The sequence below is a fragment of the Pipistrellus hanaki genome (assembly GCF_964339955.1).
Source record: "Pipistrellus hanaki genome assembly, chromosome: 1".
NCBI classification, from domain to species: Eukaryota; Metazoa; Chordata; class Mammalia; order Chiroptera; family Vespertilionidae; genus Pipistrellus; species Pipistrellus hanaki.
This window is the reverse complement of record NC_140503.1, coordinates 134,813,314-134,841,087: the sequence shown is the minus strand read 5'-3', so window position 1 is coordinate 134,841,087 and position 27,774 is coordinate 134,813,314. Positions and strand designations below refer to the sequence as shown.

Here is a 27,774-nt window from a genome sequence, read left to right as displayed (position 1 = left end):
CAACATTTTCCTCATCCAATCATACATCACCTGTTCCATGTGTGCTTCTGTCTAAAGGCACCTTATTGGGTTATTAGCACTGAACTCAGCCAACAGCACTGCGATTCACAACTGGACAGAGCTTATCTAACATTTATTTTTCCCATAAAACACTGCACAGCCTCCTTGCTCTTAGGAACAATAGGCAGCACTTCAGTACTACTTTGGGGGCATTTTTAAGCTGCTATAAAATACTTTATTATCTTATATTAAAAAGGCTCATTTTCATGAATTGATTGACAGATGTTTCTTCTTTATGTTAAGTATAAGAAAAGTTTTGCACAATTGCCTAATACAGTGCTTTATTCATCAGCTTAACAATAACCCACAACCTTCGGACCAACTTACAGTGCTTTATTAATACTGACATTAATCATTAAGTCATTCTACTTGGTCCAGAATGCAAAGAAATCAGAAAAGCTCAATGAAAGAAAATACAAATGGCCTAAACTACCAATATTTAAGAATAATCATTTCTGTATTTGATCCTTCTAATCTTTGTTCAAGTCTATGACATACAGAGATAGATCAGTTTTATAAAATATGTAATAAATGTGCATAAACATATCTCACAAACCAGTCACAAAGAACATGCAATTTGTAATTTTCCTTTTAAAAAGACAAACACATACTAGACATACCGTTCATGCAACTGTTACCTTGATAGTTTGATAAGCAGCATCAATAAACATCATGGAGCCTTTAATTTTGTATGTTTTAAACTACATGATTTTAACTTATCATAGTATCATCCAAATGATCTCCACGTGTTACAGTGTCTCATTGCCGTAAATAATTGACACCTTTCAAAGACCCTGCTAGCTGGAGAGAGAATGTACATCTTTATCCTTTAAGCTTGGATGCTGACAACATACACAAGTGTGGAGAGGCTATTCTGTGTCTGGGCACCATGTTGTAATAATAGCTACCACTTTTATAATAACTTTATATTTTATAGTAGAGGTTTTACAAAATTTTAAGGAGATTTTCTACTAGGACCACTTAAAATAGTAAAATCACCAACAAGAATCATGCAAATGAGGATCACTTGGCACTAAACAGATGCTGTGAGGGACACAGTGAGAGCTGAAGAGGCACAGAAGTGCCTCCAGGCAGCCCAGTGCGAATCAGCTCAGGGGGCCCCAATTTTTGTTGCACTATGCATGTCTGAAAATGATCAGGGAAGCCCCACAAATGTTGATTTCAGTATTACAAATAAATTTTAGCCTGTAAGCAAATACTCAAATATGGAATCCTGAATAATGCATGCATCACCTGTCTTCGCATTTACAATTTATTTCTTAGCCAGCATCAGAGCTGTTGGGTACATTGGCCACCAGGTGGCATCAAAGACTAATTGCTTTGAAATTTTCTCTTTTTTCATTTGTCCCAACTTTATTTGTAATTGCTTGATGAAACAGTTGTATGATGGCTGCTTTGGAACCTTGGTCAGGTTATTCTAATATCTGAGTCATCTTGGTGCATGAATCTGATGCTTATCTTTCATTCAATTTGGTATCTCCCTTGTTCTTGGTATTGTGAGTAATTTTTAATTGAAATCTGGACCTTTCACGGATTTGTGTTAAGCTTAAGATCTCCTTAAAATGTCTTATAAAGCTGAATGATATGGCAAACTCATAGAACAAAAGAGAAAATAAGACAAGAATTACAGATAAGTAAAAAAAAAAAAAAAAGTGGACTTTGAACATTTACAAGTATAGTAAATGGTTAGTTTTCTGTGTGTGTGTGTGTGTGTGTGTGTGTGTGTGTGTGTGTTTTGAGAATTCATACTTCCTGGGATGTCAGCATTTCAACCTCAGGGACACAGGGAAACACAACACAAAACAAACAAAATAGCCAAAGCAGTGGTAGCTTAGGTTATTCAAACTGTATCATTATTTACTCCATGAGGGAAAGGTCCAGTTTAAAGATTTTTCTTTTCTGGTTCAGGGACTCAAGCCACATTGTGACTGGTTGAGCTGAGGGGCACAAAATGAACCAGACGTCTTCTTGTCCTTGATGTTCTCCAATCAGCAACCAAAATAAAAAGCCGGAGCACCCTCTGACACAGTTGTCAATATTCATCATAAAATGGATAATCTGGGTGATCAGCAAAACTAAAAGGTAAAAGGAGAGCCTTAGTCAAGTCACTGTTTCTGGGCTGAATAGAGAGGTTTCTTTAAAACTGGCTTAAGTTAAAAATTAATATAACCTTTATGGGGAAGTGCAAACCCAACTAATGTTATAATAACCATGCTGCATTACAATACAATACATACATTGTAAAATACAACTATATGTACTTGCACTTGAGCACCTACACAAAAATAAATTATTATATTCTATTTTTGCAGGTATATTATTCTACAAATTAAGGAGATAAAACTATTGATGTTACTATTTTAATCTCCCAAAAGGGCAGAAATGAATTATGCTTTCATTTAAAACAATATTAATTTAGCCGAAACTGGTTTGGCTCAGTGGATAGAGCATCAGCCTGCAGACTGAAGGGTCCCAGGTTCGATTCCGGTCAAAGGCATGTATCTTGGTTGCGGGCACATCCCCGGTAGGGTGTTTCTCTCTCATCGATGTTTCTATCTCTCTATCCCTCTCCCTTCCTCTCTGTAAAAAATCAATAAAATATATTAAAAATATAAATAAAATAAAATAAAACAATGTTAATTTGGTTAAGTTTATGAAGTTAATAAACATTTCAAGTTGATGATAAGGAATGTGATAAAAATATGACTGTTATTCAATTTCTTCCAAGCACTCATAAAAGTATATACTAGACCTAAAGATAGATACAATGATTATATTGATAAAATAAGTCACTTTGATAAAGAGCTTCTAATTAGCAAGCACTACATAAATAATAATTTTTGAGATAGAAAATGCTAAATCATCTCCAGCTGGTATGGCTCAGATGGTTGAGTGCTCTCCTGTGTACCAAAAAGTTGCAGATTCAATTCTGAGGCAAGGTTTTGATCCATGAAGGGGAGCATACAGGAGGCAACTGATCAATATATTTTTTTCTCTCTCCCTCTCCATTCCTCTCTCTCTAAAATCATTTAAAAAATAAAAAAATGCTAAATCACTGAATAATTATTGATTATTGTTTCTCTATTCTCTCTTCCTCTTACCCTTCTACCTATTCTTTCAACCAATAGTTATTGATTATTCAAGGAAGAGTAGCTTATTTAAAAACCTTCCCTAGGATCTGCGAGGTTTCACTTAATGGCTGAGCTTCGATCTATAAACCAGAAAGTCACAGTTCAGCCACATGCCCAAGTTGTGCCCAGTGTGGGATTTGCAGGAGGCAGTCAATCGATGATTCTCTCTCATCACTGATGTTTCCATCTCTCTCTCCCTTCCTCTCTGAAAATATAAAAATATTTTAAAAAATAAAATAAAAACATGCTCAAGGGTCCAGCATTCTGTGCTCAACAAAAAGTAACCAAATAGGTTAGTGAACTATATGGCATGTTAATTAGGGATAAGTGCCAAGAGAAAAATAAATCAGGGTAGAGGGGAAGAAAATGCTAGACAGGGGTGCATTTTTAGATAGGGTGACAGAAAAGGTATTACTGAGGTGACATCTGAGTTAGGATTTCAAAAGGTGGAGGACTGAATATCCAGCTCCTTGGAGGAGGACCCTCTCCCAGAGAAAAGAGCCAGTGCGAAGGCCCAGACACCGACTTGTCATATGTGATAAGCAGCCAACGTGTCACTGGATGGAATCAGAGGGAAGAGCCGTAGGTTTTGGGGGCAAGGATATAGGGAGGGAGCACCCTGTTGGCTCTTGTAGGCTGTGTAAGGAAGTTGGCCTTTGTTTGGAGTGGCCTGGCAGGCCACCAAGTACCACAAGGGGGAGTGCCTGACCCGGTCTACTGTGTAACCCGTTGGCTCTTTGTAGAGAAGCCAGGGAGAAGCCAGTAGACTTGATATTAACATGAATGAAGGGCAAAAGCACAGCAGCCAAAGAAAGCAAGTGTTGATTGGAGGAGAGAGTGGCCCACTCAGGTTTCAGCAAAGTCGAGGTTGTGGTTAACATGATAAGAGTGCTGGCAAAGTAGAGAGCAAATGACTGATTTGATGAAATGGAGAAAAGAGACCCTTGGGGGTAGGGGAGGCCAGGGGGAGGTCAATGGGAGAAAAAAAAAGGAGACACATGTACTACTATTTGTAATACTTCAAACAATAAAAGAAAAAAAGAGAGCCAAAACTGGTTTGGCTCAGTGGATAGAGCATCAGCCTGCGGACTAAAAGGTCCCAGGTTCGATTCAGGTCAAGGGCATGTACCTGGGTTGCGGGTACATCCCCAGTAGGAGGTGTGCAGGAGTCAAGCTGATCTATGTCTCTCTCTCATCGATGTTTCTAACTCTCTATCCCTCTCCTTTTCTCTCTGTAAAAAAATCAATAATATGAGAGAGAGAGAGAGAGAGAGAGAGAGAGAGAGAGAGAGAGAGAGAGAGAGAGAGAGGCCCTGGAGGGACAAGTGTAGCCTGCTCCTAGAAACTTTTCTATAAAAGGTGATGTGGGTGGAGCCTGGGTACCTGGGAAGTGAGGTAGTCTTTTTTTTTTTTTTTTTTTTTTAAAGATGAGCACACATTTGAATGCCTCAAGGAATAATCTTGTGAGGAGAGAAAAACTGATGATGTGAGTAGGAATGGGACTTAACCAGGTTTTGTTTAGATCAATGAGTAAGACAGGGGAAGAGAAGGGCTAGAGTTGAGGCACTCTGCAAAGGATATTAATAAATTGACCCTAGAATTTAAGTAGTATTAGGACAGAGGGAACATGAGGGTAACAGTGAAAAGGCTTCAAGAGAAAGGATTTCCAACAAATTTCCTATAGGAGGAGGAAAGAGATGACCTTGTCCTTTGTGGATAGAAATAAGCATAATTCCTTCCCTGTCATGCTCTCCAGCATCTACAATGGAACAAGCTACTTACTAAGTGTCTTTAAAATAGCGAAGGTTCCTGTTGAGTCCATCTAGAGTTTTCATATCCTCTGGTGTCAACTGGAAATCAAAAACCTAGTAGAAATGTGAGAAGAACTTTTAAATTTCCCTGAGGCAATTGTTCCCTACCTTCCATCTCCCCAGACACTGACACAAAATTGAAGTAGGAATTTATGTAGGTTTTATGAGATAATTGTCATTAACTTGGGGTCATTTCTTGGCAAAAGTCATGGGAATTTTCCACTCTGAGAGTTGAGATCGGCAATTCAGACCACCCTCAAAGACTTCTATGGGGTGGCTAGGCTGATGTAGCAAAGGAATCCTCATCTCATTTAACTCCTTCATTTTATAGCTGAAGAAATTAAGGGATGATTTGCCCAGGGCCATGCATTTGGATTAGAAATCAGTATTGAGACTAAAACTAACCCTTTTTAGTGGTCTTTCCAACCCTCATGCACCCCCTCACCCTGCAACAGGTGGAGGACAAAATAATTAAACACAACACTTTTATGCACAGAGTACAAGGAGACAAATTTGACCCAATCCACATTGATAGCCTCACCGATAACCACAACTGGGAAATGCTATACTGTCAGTCCTTGCTGACCACAGCCCTACCCTGTACCTGGAAGTTTTCTCGGATTCTCTTCTCAGTGAAGCTTTTGACCAGGACCACCAAGCCCCGCTGCAGCTGGTAACGCAGGGCCACCTGAGCTGGGGTTCGCTGGTGCTTTTCAGCAATGACATTGAGTACTGGGTCCTCCAGGATAACTGGGTAGTTCTTGGTCACCCTGGGAAGGAGGCAGAGTGCTCTGAGTCTGAGGCTGCATATCTATTTCATGGTGGGGGTTAGAGGGAGCTTCTCATTTGGGGGGTGGGGAGGGCGGGCTAGTCCTCTAGAACCTTCCTCATTACCCTCTGGCTACCTCAAGGTCCAATTTTGCTTCTTCTGGTAACTCCAAAGAAGAACAAGAGAAAATAAGACCGAAAGGGAAACCAGGTATATTTTAAAAACACATTTCTGAGAAATTTAGTAAAAGTTTGAATAAATCAAAAAAAACAAAATGGTTGCCCAAACTAAAACCCAATAACCACCATCACAAAAAATAACTACCTATTGTATAAGACTTTGCTATTTCAAAAACATAGTTTCAATCAATTCTCCCAGTTTTGTCATCCAGCACTAAAAGGTGCATAATTTAAATTGCTCTTGAAGAAATAAACTGAAACTTGAAGAAGGGGTCACTTATATCACATCATTCAACTATTAAGTGTCAGAATTATGGCTTGGGCTAGTTTTTTCACTCTTCATAGCCAACCCTGGAATTTAAGAACATTTTACTCATAATGTTATTCTATATAATAAATGCCCAGCGACGTAATGGCAGAATGACTAAAATGACCAGAACGACCAGTCGATCAGTTGCTATGACATGTACTGACCACCAGGAGGCAGACCCTCAACACAGGAGCTGCTCCTTGGTGGTCAGTGTGCTACCATAGTGGAAGTGCTGCTTGGCTGACCAGGATGAGTGGCTGCTCCTGCTGTGAAACCCGGGCCAATGAGCAGGAACCCAGGCTGTAATCATAGCCTCCTCACTCCAGGCTCCTCCTCCTCCTTGCTTTCTGTCTTCTCCTCCAGATGCATGCAGGCCATGCAGTGTTGCAGCCAGGCTCACAGAACTGACCCCGGAGGCTGGGAGGTGGCTTCATGAGGCCTACTAAGCTGCCTCTCAGTGCTATTGTCCTTGGGTATACTCCGACCAGAACCCCTGGAGAGGTGAGTGCTGCAGCTCCACAGAAGAAGCCAGACCAGGGAGCAGCTGCTCAGAGGGAAGGTTCACAGCCGCTTAGCTGACCTGGATGAGTAGCACTCCCATAGCGGGCCCCACCGCCCACCAGTGTATGAATTCCATGCACCAGGCCTGATAGACAAAATTCGTGCACTCAGGGTGGGGAGAGGGAGAGGTCCCTCAGCCTGGATTATGAGAGGGTGCAGGCCAAGCTGAGGGATCCCACTGGTGCATAATTGGGGCAGGGGAGGGATGCAGGAGGTTGGCCAGAGCTGGGAAGGGACCATAGGAGGGCTCCAGGGCATGTCTGGCCTTCTTGCCCAATCCTGACTGGCCAGACTCCAGCAGCAAGTTAACCTACCAGTGGGAGTGTCTGGCCCCTGATGGTAAGTGCACGTCATAGCAAGCAGTTGAGTGGTCTTAGCATATCATTAGCATATTATGCTTTGATTGGTTGAATGGCCAATTGCATGACCAGACACTTGGCATATTAGGCTTTTATTATATAGGATGTTTTATAGAGTCTTTACAATGTGGCCTAGGGAAAGGGTTGACAAAGATGAGTTACTAATTTCCCCCAGACAGTTGAGAGAGGACTCAAAGAGGAATGGCATCTAGGATGAAAATAAATTTTTAGAAAATAACTTTTTTACCACTCCTTTTCGGGGTCAGAGCCCAGGACGCCATATGCAGTGAGGACAATGTCCTTGGACTTGCAGAAGTCCAGAAGTTTGCTCTGGTTAAGGTACAGGTGACACTCTACCTGCAAGACACCAAGCAGAAACATTGGATTATAGAACCACGAACACCAAGTTTACAAGGAACATACAGTGCTGTTTTGCATGGTGCCAAAAATACTTAAGAATACCAACTACATGGACAAACATATGGTTGTCACATACAGCTGTGCCACTGGAGCTTCCCAAGTCTCAACTCTGGCTACCTACCCAGAGATAGCATCGCAATATTGAGCTCAGTGCTTGTGATAGGGGGGACCTAAATCTAACAGATAGAACACCAGAATTAATCTGAAAAGTAATCATACCATTTTAAATCTTAGAACACGTATACTTATGTGAATAGGGGGTTAAGTTTTTCTTCAAGTGTCCTTTTCAAGGCCTGTATGAAGCGATTGGGGAGGTATTATTCAACTGTGAATCCAGCAAGCAGAGCGGATAAGCATGATCAGGCCGACCCACCAGGAGTCAAACCATCATCTCATCCCAGGCCCTTCCTTTTTATAATCCTGTCCCCTGTACTTTGCTGGAAGGCAGCATTAGATGTTTGTCAGTGTCCCTGTCTTCTTGGTTGGCTAGCCTTCTCAATAAATGCCTTATATGATTCAACCCTGTCTTCATTATTGGACCCAGGAACAGGCAGCCTGAGCCAAACCAGGAGTTTCCCAGTAACTCTTGTGGAAGATGAGTTCAGATGATGAGATGAACAGATCTCCTCGACTCTCAGACTAGAGGCCATGGTGGTGTTCTTGGGTCCTTTTCATGTAAACTCCCTCTAACTAAGTTGGCTAAACATTATCACCCATTAGAGCTCAGGAAATATCCAGCTTCTCCCTTAATTTTTCACCAACTACTCCAGTCAAAACCAATGTTCTTTCCTTTCTGTTAATTGGTAATCTCAAAGTGGCAGTAAACTTCCCAAGGGACACAAAATACAACTTTTTAGAATTCTTATTTGTATTTTTAATCTAAAAATAAAAAAATATGTCTTGCTAATATTTAATATATTGATTGACTACCATCCTCTCAGTTTGCATCGAAGATGTTTGAAAGGAGATGAGATAATCCAGGGAGTGTAGGCTATTTTAGCACTCCTGGTTTCTTTCACTATTCTCCAAGACAAGTAGGTGTATGTGTTGTTCATTAAAGTGAGTTTATTTTAACAGGTAGCTTTCTAAATTAAAAAAAAAAAAAGTGTAAGGTGGTAAAATATACATAACACATTTACCACTTAAACCATTATTAAGTGTACAGTTCAGTGGTATTAAATACATTCACATTATTCAGTGATTTTGTACTATCAAGGAGATCAATGATTCTCATGCACAGAACTCAAGAGTTATTAGACTTAAAGATGAATCACCCACTTTCTTTTATTCACAAGTGTTCCAACTTTGTTGACCTTTTATGAGATGAGAAAACTCAGTAGTGTGTTGGTTCTAAATTTTTAGGACCAATCCCCATAACACCTAGTAGATATTCTCCAACCTGACCTTTACATGTTTTTTGTTTGTTTGTTTGTTTTTTGTTTTTTTAATAAAGTGACATGGTCTTGGCAACTGCCAAAAACTTGAAATGCATTCTGTTCTCTTGAAGCAGCTGATGTCAAAGTTACCATACACTAGAGGGAGTGCCCTTGGAAACTTGTAGAAATGAGAAAAAAGTAAGCTGAAGAGGAGGGCGAGGAAGTCAGTGGTGTGTTGATGGGGCTCACCTGGTTGCATACAGGCTTGTATTTGAGTCCTGGTTTGTTCAGGATCATCTCCAGCTGCTTGAAGTTAAAATTGGATACACCAATGGACTTGGCCAATCCTGCCTCCTTACACTTCTCCAGGGCCTGGGGAGGAAGGGTTGTGAGAGGTCATGTGTGTAACTGGCTAGAGAAGTCTACTGGAAGCACAGTGAGAGTAGGGGGTGGGGATGGGAGAGACTATGAGCCAGAGCAGGAGAGAAAGTCTTGAAAGATTCAAGTGTCATTCAACAAAACAGGAATTGGCCAAAGGAGGAGAATTTAAAAAATCATAGAAAAAAAATGGGTAAGAACATAAGAGTAAGAAAAGAATGCAAGTGGGCAAGACAGAGCTAAAAGAGCCAGATGATCTTTAGCTGAACACCAGGTAAAATTTGATGAAACAAGATGGCAAAATCAGCCACAGGAAATGGAGTAGCTGAGCACAGGGAAAAAGAGGGTGGCCCTCTTTTCTCTATGACCCCATTTCTTATTGTTGCCCTTCAAACTCCCTCTGTTCTAGTAAACAAGTCCTCTTACTGTTTCTGAAACATGATAAGTTCTGTCTCATCTTAAAAACTCTGCCTTGGTCTTCTTTTGGCTTGTATCACTTTTTGTCCAAATATCCATATAATCAATGTTCTCACTTCCTGCAAGTCTTTGATCAAATGTCATCTTCTCAAAGAGGCCTACCCCACCCATTCTGTATTTAATTGGCTATCTGTGTCCTAACCCCTGCACTCTCGGTTCCCATGGGGCCAGAGGCCTCAGTGTTGCCTGAGTATTTAGAAGCACTAAGTATTGAGTACGTCATAGGCACTCAATAAGTATTTATTGAATTATTAAGTGGATGAATTGAGAATATTGAGGCAGAGGGGCATTCAGGGTCTTCCTTGAGTCTACACAGGTGGAAGAACTGGACTAGATGTATCTTTCCTGAATTCCCATCTGTTCTCTCTCCCTACAGGGGCAGCTATACTCACCTCCCAGGTGGTACAGAGATCCACTGTGTCAGAAATGAGTTTCCCATCTGTGTCCTTTGGGAAAATTTCCTCCCCAGGCTGGAATATAGGCAAGAAGGAAAAGGTGTACAAAGCCATGTCTGACTTTACCCAAATTGTTTTGAATCTATAAGAATAATCTATCCTTACTTTTTAAAGGAATTTTAAGGTTGGGATAAAAGGAAAGGAGGTATATTTAGAAGGTACAACTCCCATAAATGTCTTTAATCACCAAAAGTTTAATAAATATTGCTTGTGTCAAAGACAACTGGAGACACCTTGGACACCATTCTAGGGTGAACATGGCTCAGCAAGCTCCTTTATCCTGAGCTCTCCCACCTTACTTTCCACCAGAGAGCAACCTGTCCGCCTCTCAAGGGCTGAGTCTCATCCTCTTTGGATTTCCTGGTCCTCAACTGACCTCCACATCAGAACATTCCCAGACACAGGTGGGCACTGGGCTCAGATTCAGGAGCATAGGGGTTGTCTCTCTGGAGCTAAAATAATGAACTGAGATGGAGATAGTTGCAGCCAAAAGAATAGGGAATCTTAAAGTGTTATGCATGTTTCTTCTTATTTTACAAATTATCTCCTCTCTATCAGTCAGCTACAATGTTTATATTGATAACCAAAGTAAAATAACTTTTGCTAACCTTCAAAGCTACTGGGAAATGAATAAGAAAAAGATCCACATAGCTCAGCTGAAGTTTCTTCAGAGATACTTCTAGGCTAGTTTGGACCAATTCTGGACGGAAAAAGGTGCACCACAGCTGCAATGGTTGAAAGAGAAGGGATGTGAGATTATTTCTTTAAGAGTCTTTCAGCTTTAGCTTATTTTGCCCTCAGATAGAGCATTAGCCCACTGACTGAAGGGTCCTTGGGTTCAACTCCATTCAAGTGCATGTACTTGGTTGCAGGTTTTATCCTGGCCCTGGTCTCCTTCCTGGCTGTGGTCAGGGTTCATGTGGAAGGCAACCAATGATGTTTCTGTGTGTCTCTTCCCCTCCCTTCTACTCACTCTAAAAATCAATGGAAAAATATCCTCAGGTGAGGATTAACAGCAACAACAACAAAAATCTTTAGGGATTAATAACAACAACAAAAAAGTCTTTCGGAGAAACTGGCTGGAGTGGCTCAGTGGGTTGAGTTTTGTCCTGTGCATCAAAAGTTTCCTGGTTCAATTCCCAGTCAGGGGACATGTACAGAAGGCAACTGATTATTCATATTCATTCTCTCTCTCTCTCTCTCTCTCTCTCTCTCTCTCTCTCTCTCTCTCTCTCTCTCTCTCTCTCTCCTTTCCTCTCTATAAGCATGTCATCAGGTAAGGATATCTATCTATCTATTCTATCTATCTATCTATCTATCTATCTATCTATCTATCTATTGCTAAGCGACCGTCTGACCTTCTGACTGATAGCTATGATGGTCACTGACCACCAAGGGCAGATGCTCAACACAGGAGCTGCCGAGCTGTGTGACTTGACAGTGGCGGTTCTCAGGTGATGCACCCCAGAACCAGAGAAGAGGGAGCCTGATTCTGAGGTACGTCACCCAAGAACCACCCTTTCACAATCCGGGGGGATATCAGAGAGCTGGTTTCAGCCTGATCCCTGCAGGCCAGGCAGAGGAACCCCATCTGCCAGAGGGACCCCACTCACTCCACAGACACCCTTTGAGCTGCAGTGCCACCCCAGGTGTGGCTGGCCACTGGGGAGGGACCATGGGAGGTTGGCTTATTGCCTAGTTCCATTCCACTGGCCTTATTGCCTAGTTCCATTCCACTGGCCATCTTCTAATTAATTTTCTTTCAATGTGCATGAATCTGTGCACCAGGGCACTAGTATATATGTGTGTGTGTGTGTATACATATGTACATATATGCACATATATGTGCATATATGTACATATATATGTTTTTCTAAAACATTTATATGTACTTATTATATAACACATATAAAAATTCTGTGACATAAATAATATCATCTTTATTTTACAACTTGGGAAGCTGAGGCATGGAATTTAAGTAGGTTTAAGTCCAAGGTCACACATTGAGTAAAATTCAAATATAGGAAGTCTGAAGAGAACTCAAATTCCCAACTGGTTAGGAACTCAAATTCCTAACCAGTCTTGCATAGTCTGAGAATGAGCAAAATGAAACCAATGAGATGGTTGCCAAGAAATTATTCAGCTAAGAATGAGCTTCCCTCAGGTACACATGCAACTCTACAGAGCACCTTTGAAGTGTAGAATATGTCATCTCTCTTCACAGTGCCATTGGCAATTTTCTTCCGGATGGCCCTCCCAATCTCTTCTTCATTTAGGTATAAATAAGCTGAATCAATATGGCGATAGCCTATATCAATTGCTCTCTCAATGGCCTCTTCCACCTTACTCTTAGGAACCTAGAAAAGCATAAAAAATAAAGACTCACTTATTGAAAAGCACATGACCAATTCCATGAGCAGAGCTAGTTGACAGAACCTCTTGCTTTTCTAAGGTCTAGGAACTAGAGGTGACAAAGCCAACTGTTGACTTATAAAATGTGATAAATGTTTAACAACTGTCTAAAGAAAAGTCTTGATTTCTAGTATTTAATAATTTCTATGGTGCAAATACTCCCCCCCCCCCCCCATGTCTAATTTCAAGCTTCCAATATGGGGAAGATGCTCACAAGTGAATCTTGTGATCCATGAGCTGGCCCTAGCACATTTCTGTGTTTAACCCCCTACTCCTGAATTTATACTCTATGTGATCTGTAGATTTACAAAACCTTTAGATTTACATTCCTAAATTAATTTACTTGATACAAGATTATGAAGTTGGTTTCAGCCCAGAAATCCAATGCTAAAAATTATCAATGCAATGAAAATGTAATTTTAGATAGAATACACTAACTCCCTTTTCACTCAAAAATACCTCATAATTATTTTTTGGTGATAATTTTTGATTCACAGCTTTGTTATTTTTCACAGCTGCCTACTTTTTTCCTGGCCCACCAGGCTGAACCTATTAAATTATCTGTAATTATTTTCTCTTCATTACCCCTTTCTACCTCATTTGATAATGAGAATGTCTGGGGTATAGTTTAAAATGTTCAACTCCTGATGAGTTAACTATCTCCATGGAGATTAACTGGATATAAATAGATTGAAGAGCTAAATCAAAGGAAAAGCAATACATACAAGTGTCCTTGTGGCAGTCCTCACTACATAACTCTCACACTCGAGAAACTATCCTACAACTTTCCTAAAACCACCATAAACTTCACCAGGGAACACTGAAGCTGAGTTCTCGTAAGGTTGTAGTGTTTGAACCAGAAACAGGCAAGGTGTTTGATGAACCTGGAAAGCATTATGCTAAGTAAATAAGCCAGTCAGAGAAAGATAAGTACCATATGATTTTACTTATATGTAGAATCTAATGAACAAAATAAAATAAGAAATGGAGACAGACTTATGGATACAGAGTAGAGACTGACAGCTGTCAGAGGGGAGGGGTTGGGGGCTGAGTAGAAATAATAAAGGGATTAAGCAAAGGAAAAAAAAAAAAAAAGACTCATGGACACAGACAACAATATGATGATTTCCAGAGGAAAGGGTGGATAGATATGGGTATAAGAAGGGGATAAATGGTGATGACTGAGACTTGACTCTGGGCGGAGAACACAGTACAATATACAGATGATGTAGTGTAGAATTGTATATCTGAAACCTGTATAATTTTATTAACCAACTAGAGACCCATTGCACAAAATTTGTGGGTGGTGTCCTTCAGCCCAGCCTGCAGCCTCTCCAATCTGGGACCCCTCGGGGGATGTCCAGCTGCAGGTTTAAACTGGCAGTCGGACATCCTTCTCACAACCCGGGAATGCTGACTTACCTGCCTTCCTGTCTGATTGCCCCTAACCACTTCTGCCTGCCAGCCTGATCAGCCCTAACTACTCCCCAGCCAGCCTGATCAATGCCTAACAACTGCTACCTTGCCAGCCAGATTGCCCCCAACTGCCCTCCCCTACTGCCATGGTCCCCCCAATTGCCCTCCCACCCCTGCAGGCCTGGTAACCCCAAATTTCCTCCCCTGCCAGCCATCTCGTGGTGGCCCTCTTGTGACCACATGGGGTGGCCATCTTTTGCAAGGCTGTGATGGTTAATTTGCATATTACCTCTTTATTATATAGGATATTATATAGGACTAGAAGCTTGGTGCATAGATTTATGCACAGGTGGGGTCCAGCCAGCCCACCCCAACTGAGACCAATTGGGCCAGGCCAGCCAGGGGGAGGGGAAGCAGGAGGTTATCTAGCTGGCCCTGGCCCCCAATCAAGGGGGGAGGCTGGGGGAGAGGCTGCCTCCTGATTGGGCTAGTTGGCCAGCCACAATGCACATCATAGCGACCAGTGGTTCAGTCGTTCCAGCATCCTGGTCATTTAGCTTTTATATATATAGATGTCACCCCAAGAAATTCAATAAAAAAAAAATATATATATATATATATATATATATATATATATATATATATAGTCTTCCGAAAAAAGAGAGGATTTCCAAGTGCCACTTGGCCCTCCCCTTGGCACAGTACTAACAACCTGGCTTTCAGAGACTATTTCCACCCAGACCACCAAAACTCTACCATGAATCCTGCCTCTCTTCCTCCAGGTCTTTTTGTAACAGATTTCTCTCAATATTCTGGGTAGTGAAGGACAGGGGCAATTTGGATCTTAGAAATTACAGAGAAACTTCATCACAAGCAAGCTTGCTGCGAAGTCTCTGACCTATAGTAACATGATAACTGGGCTCCATTTATTCCAATATATTGTGAAATGGCTACAACTGGACAGCAGGTGAGAAATAGACTAATCTACCCCTGAACTGCTGAAAGGTGACACTCTTCATCTCCCTTGATACAGTGCTACTCTGAGATCTTTGGACAAGCAGCAGCAGAATCATTTGGTAGCTCATTAGAAATATGAATTTTGAGTCTTCTCCAAGATCCATTCAATCAGAAACTTTGTGTGTAGAACATCTAAATCTGTATTTCTAACAAGATATCTTATGCCTATTAAAATTTGAAAAGCACTGACTTACTGCACAAAATAACCTAACCTGGAGAGAAAGCATCCTACCAATGAATAATAAGATGCCCATCTGTATTCCCCAAATTCAAGCAGTGACTAGTTCTGGTCAGAACCCTATCTGCTGCCCCTCCATCTCCAAGGCCATTATGATTACCTTAGCAGGAGCTGAGGTGCCAAATCCCAGAACAGGCATGGAGTGCCCATCATTCAGCTTCACAGAAAAGTGTCTCATTGCACGCATCTCCTTTCACTCTCTTGGTTAAATAAACAGATTTTCTTTATTAAAAGTCATTTGAAGAGAGAGAGAGAAAAAACACACAGTATAATTGCTATTTTTAACAGCTTTAATGAAGTAAATGTCACATATAATAAAATCACCTCTTTTTAATTATACAATTCAGCAGCTTTTAGTATATTCTTAGGATTGCTACCACTATACAACTTTGGAGCATTTTTATCATCCCCAAAGATACCTCACACTCACTAGAAGGTAACTCCCATTCCTCTTTCCCTCCAACCCCTGGCAACTATTTCCTATTTCTATAGATTTGTCTATTTTGAAAATTTTATGTAAATGTATTCATACACTTTGTAGCATTTTGTGGTTACCCTTTTTCACTTAGCATGTTAAGGTCAGGCTGTGTTATTTTTCACTTATCAGTATTTCATTCCTTTTTATGCCTAACAAGGCTCAGTGCACAAATTGGTGTACAGGAGGGGTCCATTCGGCCCTCCCCAATGGGGTCAATTGAACCAACTGGTTGGGGGAGGGGACACAGGAGGTTGGCTGGCCAGCCCTGCCCCAGGGTGGGTAGGTGGGGCCAATCAAGGGCAGGGACAGCCGGGAGAAGGGGCTGAGGGAGGTTGGCCAGCCAGCCTCGCCCCTGATTGGGGTGGCCTATCAGGGATGGGGCCAGCCTGGGGTATGGACCTCCACCAGTTGGCCATCCCCATCCCCAATTGGTGTGGGGGGTTCAATCTGGGGTGGGGACAGCTGGAGGGAGGAGCCCCTGGCAGTTGGCTGGCTGGCCCTGCTCCTGATCAAGGTTGGGGGGCTGATTGTGGAGGTGTCTGGCTAGGGGAGGGGCCACAGGCAGTTGAGGGGTCTGATTGGGGCCTTGATAGGGCCAGTTGGCATCCCCAGTGTGTGTTATAGTGACTGGTCCTTCTGGTCATTCTAGTTGTTCTGTTGTTCTGTTTGCTTGGCTTTTATATATAAATATAGTCCCTTTGTATGGATATACCACATTTTGTTTATCCATTCATCAGTTGATGAACATTTGGCTTTTTCTATTTTTTTTAACTGTTATGAATAACTAGAGGCCCAGTGCATGAAATTTGTGAGAGGGGAGTTTGGGAAGAGCATGTTCTCCTCAGCTCAGCCTGTACCCTCTCCAGTCTGAGATCCTTTGGGAGATGTCCGAATGCTGGTTGAGACCTTATCCCTTTCACAATCCTGGACTGCTGGTTCCTAATTGCTCACCTGCCTGCCTGCCTGGTCACTCCTAACTGCCCCCCCCCCCCAACTGCTGGCCTGATCGACCCTCAATGCTTCTGCATGCAAGCCTAATCACCCCTAATTGCCCCTGACTGGCCTAGTTGCCCCCACCTGCACTCCTGCTGTCTTAGTCACCCCTCACAGCTGGCCTGGTCACCACATGCAGCCTGCTTGTTCAGTTATTTGGTTGTCCCTCACTAACCCCCCTGCTGGCCTGGTTGTAAGCAGCCATCTTCTTAGGGTATAAGGGTAAATTTGCATATTACCTCTTTATTATTATAGGATTATATAAGATACTTCTGTACACATTTATGTATAAATTTTTCTGTGGACATACATTTCCAGTTCTTATAGTACATGAAGCTTTCCTTCTATTTGTGTCTTCAATTTCTTTCATCATTTTATAGTTTTTAGTACACAGGATTTTCACTTCCTTAAATTTATTAAGTTAAATTTATTCCTAAACAATTTATTCTTTTTGGTGCTATTATAAATGTGATTGTTTTCCTAATTTATTTTTCAGACAGTTTACTATTAGTGTATAAAAAAACACAAATGATTATTGATATAGATTACTTTTATTTTGTTTTCTTGCTTTAAGACTTCCACTACTACATTGAATAGAATTGGCAGAATGGCATCCTTGTCTTCTTCCAGATAGAGATACTATTTATATCTCCCCTTAATTCTGCCTACATTTGCTTTATATATTTAGGTGTTTTGGTATTGGATCAGTATATATTTATAATTATTATGAATTCCTGGTGGATTGGTCCTTTTGTTGTTTTATAATGCTCCTCTTTGTCTTTTAGGATAGTTTTTTACCTAAAGTATATTTTAACTGATATATATATAGCCTCCCTTGCTCTCTTTTGGTTATTATTTGCACACTTTTTCTCTCCCTTCACTTTCAACCCATGTGTGCTTTGCTTTCTGGAATCTAAAGTGATTCTCTTATAGACAGCATATAGTTAATCTTGGTATTGTTTGTTAGTTTGTTTTAATTCAATTAGTAACTGTCTTTTAATTGGATAGCTTAACCATTTACATTTAAGTAATTACTGATAGGGAAGGTTCTACTATATCACTTTGATTGTTGTCTTCTGTTAATCTTGTTATTTCATCTCTCTTTACTTTAAAAAAATATATTTTAATTATACTTTACATTTATTGTTATTTTGTATTAGTTCCAAGCATCTATCTTTTCCTTTCTTGATGTCTTCCTCATGTTTTGTAGATTTTTATAGTGGATATCTTTTGACTTCTTTTTCTTTTGTGTAACTACTATATGTAGTGTGTGTGTGTGTGTGTGTGTGTGTGTGTGAGAGAGAGAGAGAGAGAGAGAGAGAGAGAGAGAGAGAGAGAGAGAGAAAGAGAGAGAGATAACCTTGGAGCTTACATACAATATTGTTATTTCAACTGTGCTAAATCCATCAGAATTTCAAGACTGATGAGGAAAATGCTAGTTTTTTGGTAAACCACAGAAAAGATGGAGCAGGATGCATAGATTAACTCTGTTCTTCCCCAAGGGGAACTGAGAGCTGGGGCTTTGTATCATCTCTCTCTATGCTGAGCAGAGGGAGGATTTATGGTATCTGCTAGCTCATGCCACCATTTCTGTCTATTCTGGGTGGCTAGACTGTGGCAGACCCATCAGACTCCTGGTGAGGAACTGCTAGTTCTTTTGGAAGTTCTGGAGAATTTGATGAGCTGGAGATAGAATGATGGAGATAAAGGCCACAAAACTCACTCTTAATAATGTTTAGTGATTTTTCTTGAATGAATATTCCTTGGATTTTGACGTTGGCTAATTTACAGAGTTTTTGTTTTGTTTATAATCCTCACTCAAGGATATTTTTTCTGTTGATTTTTAGAGAGTGTAAGGGAGAGGCAGGGAGAAATACTGATGTAAGAAAGACACATGGAAGATGCAGTTGCATCTGTAGAATGATCTCACAACTTTGTGAAACTGAGTTATGGCAGTTCTGATCAAAACCAGGTATCATGCAAAATAGTGTGGACAGTAAACAAAGGTGGTGATGTCCAATTGAATTCCAAGGTATGAGCAGTGGTCTAGAGCCTATTCATCCCATTGGTATTTATGATTATTTAAGAAGGAACTGAAAAAACCAGCAGGTATAGAAAATGGAGGTGGAATAGACAGACTGGCTTACAACACTTTATGCTCCTGGACAAGGGTCCCAAGCCTTGTCCAGGAGCATAAAGAAAGAACATCTGAGAGTTGCACAGGTAGTATTTATTGGCAAGTTAAGGGACATCTATACTCCAGGAGAAGTTTGGGGACTGTTGGATGGGGTTCCCCTGACCGGGCAGCCCCCACTGCTTCTGGGTCCCATCCCAGAGCCACAGGCTCAGACACAGAGACCATGCCCTCTTGAAGGGGAAAGTAGATCTTATTGGAGGCTTGAAAATCTACAACTGCAGCAACTACAGAACAGCTGTGAGTCCCAGAACTCCAGTCCCCAATTGGTGCAAACATGCAGATTCAGAGGAGCTCTATACTCCACCACAGAAAGGTCAGATTTCGCCTGGGAAAAGGTAAGGTGTCTCTGGTCCCAGCAGGAGAGAAATGCATGCACTGTGGGAGCTGGAGGATCGAGGGAAGTCTGTGCCTAGAAAAATCCATGGCTGTTGGGGCTGGTGTGATCCGTGAATATGGAAGGGGGTCCTCAGAGCTGCTAACAGAAGGGATCTCTAAAAAGCAACCCATTTTGTTCTGATGCAAAAGGACAGCCTAAAAATTCTAAAAGTGTTCTGGCTGCTTAGACCCAAGGGGGAAAGAAAGACTGTGTAGACATGCATGCAGCCCCATTGTTCGCACACATGGACTTTTTCCTATTCAAATCCTTGCTTCTGATTACTAAACCCAATACGTAGGATCACCCCATTGGGGACACCCTGGAGACTTCAGGGGAAAGTTGTTTTTCTGTAACCTGGGGATCAGAGTGGGGAGTGACCAGCTCAGGGGCAGCCCACTCCCACAAACTGGTATTGAGTGCCACAGGAAAAGCGGGATCTAAGCACAGGCTCGAGAGGCCATATAGACCCAGAAGTCAATCCAGAAACAGGACTGAATCACAAATTGACTCTTGTGTAATCAAAATAAAGGAATACGAGAAATTAAGACACCGCCTGCTTAAAAATCAGGACTGGCTTACAACACTTAGGAGCAGTGGAATGCAGGGATATGCAATATTGTCCTGACTGGGAAACAGGCGTGCCAAACAGAACAATAGAGGAAGTGAATGACCTTCACTACTGTGCATCTTATTTATTTATTTTTATTTTTTTCATATTTTACTTAAGAAACTAATTTTATTTCTTTTTACTGCACTTGATTTTACCTTTTTATTATTACATTTTTATTTTCAATCAGTATTATTACTACTATTATTTTACCATTTATTATTATTTTTTTAAAGTGTTATTTCATTTTCTCTTTATTTTACTTTGGAATTAGTGTTCTACATTCTATTTTCATTTTTCCTTTAACATTATTTTACTCTATCTCAATTCTACCTTTATGCCATCACTCTCTTCCTAACTTTTCCCTTTTTGGTGTCCTGTTTCTCTTACCCTTTTCCTGCTTTAGATTTTGTCTATTCTTTCTGTTTACCCCGTGTTAAAATTGCACTCTACTTATATATTTAATTTCCCATTCCCTGCTCCAAGTCCATACACACTTCTCTCTCCTCTATCTAAACTATCCAAAAAATTGTTTTTCTCTCTGTCCTTATGTTATTGTTGGCTTGAATGTTGATTATATTGAGTCTGTATGCTTTTTTGTGAGATGCTTTTGCTTATTATTTTTTGTTTGTTTTTGTTTGATTTTTGCTTCTGTTTTCCCTCGCCTTGCTTGATATTAGTTTATGTTATAGTTGGTACTAATCTCCAGGTACTTGTTGCTCACATTTGCTGGGATTAGTGGCTGCTCTCTTGGAGTTTTCTCCCTATATATATATATATAGTTTGTTCTCCTTTCATTTCTTAGTCTCTTTCTTACTTTTTTCCTCTTTTCCCAAAATCATTTTGGCACTCCTTTTTTAAAAGTTTTTATTTCTCCTCTTCTTCTTTCTCTCCTATCCCCTAATTGCCTTTCTCTGTTGGTCACCTTTATTGGGGGTTATTAATATATGAATACATATCTGTTCAATGTCTTGAGTATTGTACCTGGTTGTGTTGTATTTTGTGCCTTAAAGTCAACAAAAGAGAGAGAGAACTATATAACCAGATATCCAGAGAAGAGAGACCATGGGGAGACAAAGAAACAGCCCACATATGAAAGTAAAGCAGGCATCACCAGAAAAGGAAATAAATGAAATAGAGGCAAGAAACCTGTCAAAGAAAGAATTCAGAGAAATGGTCATAAGATGGCTCAAAAGAATGGAAGACAAATTCAACAATATGAGTAAGAACCAAGAGGAAATGAAGAATAACCAAGAATAAACAAAAAATGACATTGTTGCTGAAAAAAAAACTCAATAGAAAGCATCAAGAGTGGACTAAAAGATGTAGAGGACCACATCAGTGAGCTAGAAGACAAGTAGAGCAGCTTCTACAAAAAATTAAAAAGCAGGGGAGCCTAAGGTAAGTTTGGGACAACATAAAACAAAATATCTGCACAATAGGAGTTCCAGAATGAGAGGAAACTAAGCAAGGAATAGAAAACCTATTTTAAGAAATAATGACAGAAAACTTCCCTGATATAGGGAAGAAGAAAAAACACACAAATCCAAAAGAGCTCACAGAGTTCCAAGCAAAATGAACCCCAAAAGACCGACACCAAGGCACAGTATAATTAAATTGACAAACACCAATGACAAAGTAAGAATCTTAAAAGCAGCCAGAGAAACAGAAAGTTACATACAAAGGAACCCCCATCAGACTACCTTGTTTCCCCGAAAATAAAAGTGTCTTATATTAATTTTTGCTCCCAAAGATGCGCTAGATCTTATTTTCAGGGGATGTCTTATTTTCCCACGTGCTAGGTCTTATTTTCGGAGGATATCTTATTTTCGGGGAAACAGGGTAGCAACCTATTTCTCAACAGAAACACAATCAGGCCACAAGGGATTGAAATAATATATACAAAGTCATGTAAAGGAAGGGTCTGAATCCAAGAATACTATACCCATCAAGGCTATCAATCAAATTTGAAGGTGAAATCAGGAGCTTCACAGACAAAAAAGGACTAATGGAATTTATCACCACCAAACCAGCAATGCAAGAAATGCTAAAGGGTCTGCTGAAAAAAAAAAAAAAAAAGAAAGAAAGAAAAAAGAAATAGGATGCAAAGAAGAAACACGGGGGTAAAGAACAAAAATGGTGACAAATAAGTACTTATTAATAATAACTTTAAATGTAAATGGTTTAAATGCCCCAATCAAAAGACATAGGGTAACAGATTGGATAAGAAAGCAAGACCCATATATCTGCTGTCTACGAGAAACCCACCTCAGAAAAAAGATGCACACAGACTGAGGGTGAAGGGATGGAAATAGGTTTTTCAGGCAAATGGAAATGGAAAAAAAAAAAGTTGGGGTAGCAATACTTATATCTGACAAATTAGATCTCAAAGTGAAGGACGTAAGAGATAAGGAAGGCCACTTCATAATACTAAAGAGAGCAATCCAACAAGAAGAAATAACTCTGGTAAACATATATGCACTTAATACAGGAGCACCCAAATACATAAAACAAATCCTGGAGGATATCATGGGAGAGATTTTCAGCAATACAATCATAGTAGGAGACTTTAATACCCAACCATCACCATTGGACAAATCGACTAAACAAAAAATCAGCAAAGAAACATGAATACTAAATGACTCACTCAGACAGATGGAATTAATTGACATCTTCAGAACATTTCACCTAAAGCCAAAGAATATGCATTCTTCTCAAGTTACATGGGAAATTTTCAAAGATAGAACATATATTTGGTCACAGGCAAAGTCTCTACAAATTCAAGAAGATAGAAATCATATCAAGCATTTTCTCAGATCACACTGGCATAAAACTGGAAATCAACTAAAATACAAACAATCCAAAAAAATCAAACAACTGGAGACTAAATAGCATGCTATTAAACAATGACCGAGTTACCATAGAGATCAAGGAAGAAATAAAAAACATCATGGCAACAAATGACAATGACAACACAACAATCCAAAATCTATGGGACACAGCAAAAGCAGTCTTGAGAGGGAAGTTCATAGCTCCATAAGCCTACTACAAAAAAACAAGAAACAATGGTAATAAATTACCTAACCTTACAACTCAAAGAGTTAGGAAAAGAGCAACAAGAAAAACCCAGTGTAAGCAGAAGAAAGGAAATAATAAGATCAGAGCAGAGATAAATGACATAGAGACCAAAGAAACAATACAAAAGATAAAAAAAAAAACAACCAAAAGCTGATTCTTTGAAAGGATAAATAAGATTGATGAACATCTAGCCAGGCTCACCAAGAAGCAAAGAGAGATGACCCAAATAAACAAAATCAGAAATGAAAGAGGTGAAATAACAACACACCCAACTGAAATACAAAGGATTGTTAAAAAATACTATGAACAACTCTATTTCAACAAACTGGACAACCTGGAGGAAATGGACATATTCCTAGAAAAATATAACCTTCCAAAACTCAATCAGGAAGAATCTGAACAGCTCAATAGGACAATAACTATGGAAGAAAATGAAGCAGTCATCAAAAACCTTCCTGCAAACAAAAGCCTGGGGCCAGATGACTTCACAAGGGAGTTTTACCAAAAGTTCAAGGGAGAACTAAAACCTATCCTCCTCAGAATATTCCCAAAAATTCAAGAGGAAGGAACACTTCCAAGCTCCTTCTATGAAGCCAGCATCACCCTAATACTAAAACCAGATAAAGATAACAAATGAAAGAGATTTATAGACCAACATCCCTCATGAACATAGATGCCAAAATCCTCAACAAAATTCTAGCAAACAGGATCTAGCAGTACATCAGAAAGATCATACACTATGACCAAGTAGGATTTGTCTCAGGAATGCAAGGATGGTATAATATCTGCAAATCAATAAACGTGATACATCAAATAAATAAATTGAGAGATAAAAATCAGTATCAATTAATTCCAAAAAAACATTTGACGAAATCTAATACCCTTTCCTGATAAAAACTCTCAACAAAGTGGGGAATAGAAGGATCATATCTCAACATAATAAAATCTACATATGATAAATCCACAGCTAACATCATACTCAATGGGCAAAAACTAAAACCATTTCCCCTAAGAATAGGAACAAGACAGGGATGCCCACTCTCACCACTCCTGTATGACATAGTACTGGAAGCATTAGCCATTTCAATTAGACAAGAAGAAGAATAAAAGCATCCAAATTGGAAAAGAAGAAGTAAAGTTGTCTTTATTTGCAGATGACATGATATTGTACATAAAAACCCAAAAGACTCCATCAAAAAACTAATAGACTTAATAAATGAGTTCGGCAATGTAGCAGGATACAAAATTAACGCCAAGAAATCTATATAATTTCTATATACCAATAGTGAACTTACAGAAACAGAGGCTAAGAAAACAATCCCATTTACCATTGCACCAAAAAAAAAAATTAAGATACACAGGAATAAACTTAACTAAGGAGGTAAAAGACCTATACGCGGAAAACTACATGACACTGAAAAAAAGAGATAGAGGAAGATGTAAACAGATGGAAGAACATACCACGTTTGTGGATTGGTAGAATCAACATCATTAAAATGTCCATATTACCAAAAGCATCTACAGATCCAATGCACTCCCTATTAAAATATCAACAGCATATTTCACTGACCTAGAAAGAACTCTACAAAAATTTATCTGAAATAAAAAAAGAAGACCCCAAATAGCCACAGTAATCCCAAGAAAGAAGAATAAAGCAGGAGAGATATCAATACCAGATTTCAAGCTGTACTACAAAGCCATTGTTCTCAAAACAGCCTAGTACTGGCACAAGAACAGACACCTAGACCAATGGAATAGAATAGAGAATCCTGATATTGACCCAAACCACTATGCTCAATTAATATTTGACAAAGGAGGCATGAACATAATGGAGTCAAGATAATCTCTTCAATAAAAGGTATTGGGAAAATTAGCCAGATACATGCAAAAAAAAAAAAATGAAACTAGATCATCAACTTATACCATACACAAAAATAAACTCAAAATGGATACAGGACTTAAACATAAGACAGGAAACCATAAAAATACTAGAGGCATCCACAGGCAGCAAAATCTCAGACATATGCCTAAAGAGCTTCTTCACTGATAGTGCTCCTAGGGCAATGGAAGCTAAAGAGAAAATAAACAAATGGGACTACATCAAAATAAAAAGTTTTACACAGCAAAAGAAACCATCAACAAGACAACAGGAAAGCCCATTGTATAAGGGAACATATTTGCAAATGTTATCACTAATAAAGGTTTAATCTCCAACATATACAGGCAATTTATACAACTTAACAAAAGGAAGATAAATGATCCAATAAAAAATGGGCAATAGACCTAAATAGAATCTTTTCGAAAAAAGACAGAAGGAAGGCCAAGAGACATATGAAAACATGCTTATCCTATATAATAAAGAGGTAATATGTAAATTGACTGTCATTCCAACACACAAGATGGCCACCACAAGATGGCCAGCAGAGGAGGGCAGTTGGGGGGGGGGGGGGGGACCCAGACCTTCAGGGGAGGTCAGTTGGGAGAACCAGGCCTTTAAGGGAGGGGAGCTGGGGGGGACAAGGCCTGCAGAGGAGGACAGTTGGGGGGAACCAGGCATGTAGGAGAGGACAGTTGGAGGTGACTGGACCAGCAGGGGAGAGCAGTTAGGTGTAACCTGTTCTGCAGGGGAGGGGGGTTGGGAGTGGCGAGGCCTGCAGTAGAGTGCATTTGGAGTGGGGGGAAACAGACCTGCAGGGGAGAGCAGTAAATGGGGGAGGGGGAACCAGGCCTGCAGGGGAGGAAAGTTAGGGGTAATCGGGCCAGCAGGGGAACAGTTAGGTGTTGATCAGGCTGGCAGGGGAGTAGTTAGGGGTGATCAGGCTGACAGGCAGAATCAGTTAGGGGCAATCAGGCAGGCAGGCAAGCAAACAGTTGGGAGCCAGTAGTCCTGGATTGTGAAAGGGATGTCCGACTGGCCATGGGGATCAGGCTTAAATGGGCATTCAGACATCCCTCAAGGGGTCGCAGATTGGAGAGAGTATAGGCTGGGCTGAGGGACACACACACCACCACCACCCAGGCATGAATTTCATACACTGGGCCTTTAGTCAATAATAAGCTTCAATGTAAATGGATTAAATGCTCTAATAAAAAAAAAAAAAAGAAAGAAAACATGCTCAAAGTCACTAATTATCTGAGAGATTCAAATCAAAACAACAATGCGGTACCATCTCACACCTGTCAGAATGGCCAACATCCACAAATCAACAAATGGCAAGTGTTGGAGAGGATGTGGAGAAAAAGGAACCCTCGTGCACTGCTGGTGGGAATGCAGACTGGTGTAGCCACTGTGGAGAACAGTATGGAGTTTCCTCAATAAACTGAAAACGGAACTCTCATTTGACCTAGTAATCCCACTCCTAAGAATATATCCTAAGAAACTAGAAACACCAATCAAAAATGATATATACACCCCTATGTTCGTAGCAGCACAATTTACAATTGCTAAGATTTGGAAACAGCCTAGGTGCCCGTCAGCAGATGACTGGATCAGAAAACCATGGTACATCTTCACAATGGAAAACTATCTTGCCATTAAAAAGAAGGAATTCTTACCATTTGCAGCAACCTGGATGGAAATGGAAAACATTATGCTAAGTGAAATAAGCCAGGCTATGAAAGAAAAATACCACATGATCTCACTCATTTGTGGATAATAAACAACATTATAAATTTATGAACAAAAAGATAGATACAGAGGCAGTAAAGCATCAATCAGACTGTCAAATTACAGCGGGAAGGTTAGGGAGTGGTGGGGGAGATAGATCAATCGAAGGACTTGTATGCATGCATATAAGCATAACCAATGGGCTCAAAACACTGGGAGTTAGGGAATTTATGGGAGTGGGATGGGGGGGGGGCAATGATAAGATATGTACACATGTAATACCTTAATAAAAAATGGAAAAAAATATAGCGTACCTTTGATACAAAATAATCTAATTTATGCAATTCTATCCTAATTAAACTACCTAACTTTTTACATACAAAGATGTTTATTGCAGCATTACTACTAATAGAGAAAGCTGGAGAATAGTTTAATGACCAAGGACTTAAAAATCACTACAATTCAGTACAGCAATTATAATGCATTGATAATATATTGTAGGATAATGATAGAGTAATGTACAAAGAGTAAAAATAATGCATACAATTGGTGTTTATGCAGATTTTAAAATTAAATGGGGAATTATTACATTGTTAATTACATAAAAGTATGGAGTACAGAGATATGAATGAAGCAGATTTAACAATGTAAACAATGCATACAAGGAGTGTGAAACTCCAAAATGTTGACAATTGCTACAATACTTGCTTCACTGTGATTTTGTTCTCTTATCTATAAGCCAATTGTTAAGATTTCTAAGTGAAAATATATTACTTTCAAAAAAACAGATTACAATTTATTTTAAAATTACCTGGATTTGCAGTCTTTATTGCACAATTTTCCACAAAGAACTTCTCAGCATGTGCTCAGCCTCTCTGTATTTAGATTCCTAAAATGTCACCTTCCCAGCTTGTTTGCCACTGACCTCTGTGGTATTTTTCTTTCAGGTCTTTCTGCCCTCTCAGTTGGGCATCTGATATTGCCCTCCCCCAGGCTAGGACTGCTTCTGTCTCTGTCTTGTTGATTTAGAACTACTTCTGAGGACTTT

General features: G+C 39.9%; 1 protein-coding gene across 2 annotated transcripts; it reads right to left on the bottom strand.

The window, feature by feature from the left end:
• Window positions 1-116: 116 nt before the first annotated feature.
• Window positions 117-27,774, bottom strand: LOC311629367 (aldo-keto reductase family 1 member C1-like). 2 transcript variants are annotated; one of them, XM_084897324.1, is made up of 10 exons: window positions 27,538-27,774; window positions 15,491-15,612; window positions 12,497-12,664; window positions 10,916-11,032; window positions 10,245-10,322; window positions 9,247-9,369; window positions 7,449-7,558; window positions 5,628-5,793; window positions 4,995-5,077; window positions 117-2,156 (listed from the first exon to the last, which is right to left on the bottom strand). In XM_084897324.1, the coding sequence occupies exons 2-10, from the start codon at window positions 15,575-15,577 to the stop codon at window positions 2,114-2,116; spliced, it is 975 nt and encodes a 324-aa protein (XP_084753450.1). In that variant the 5' UTR covers window positions 15,578-15,612; window positions 27,538-27,774; the 3' UTR covers window positions 117-2,113. The 2 variants fall into 2 exon arrangements, with proteins under 2 accessions (XP_084753450.1, XP_084753451.1); XM_084897325.1 differs by having other exon boundaries at window positions 15,491-15,590; window positions 27,538-27,757.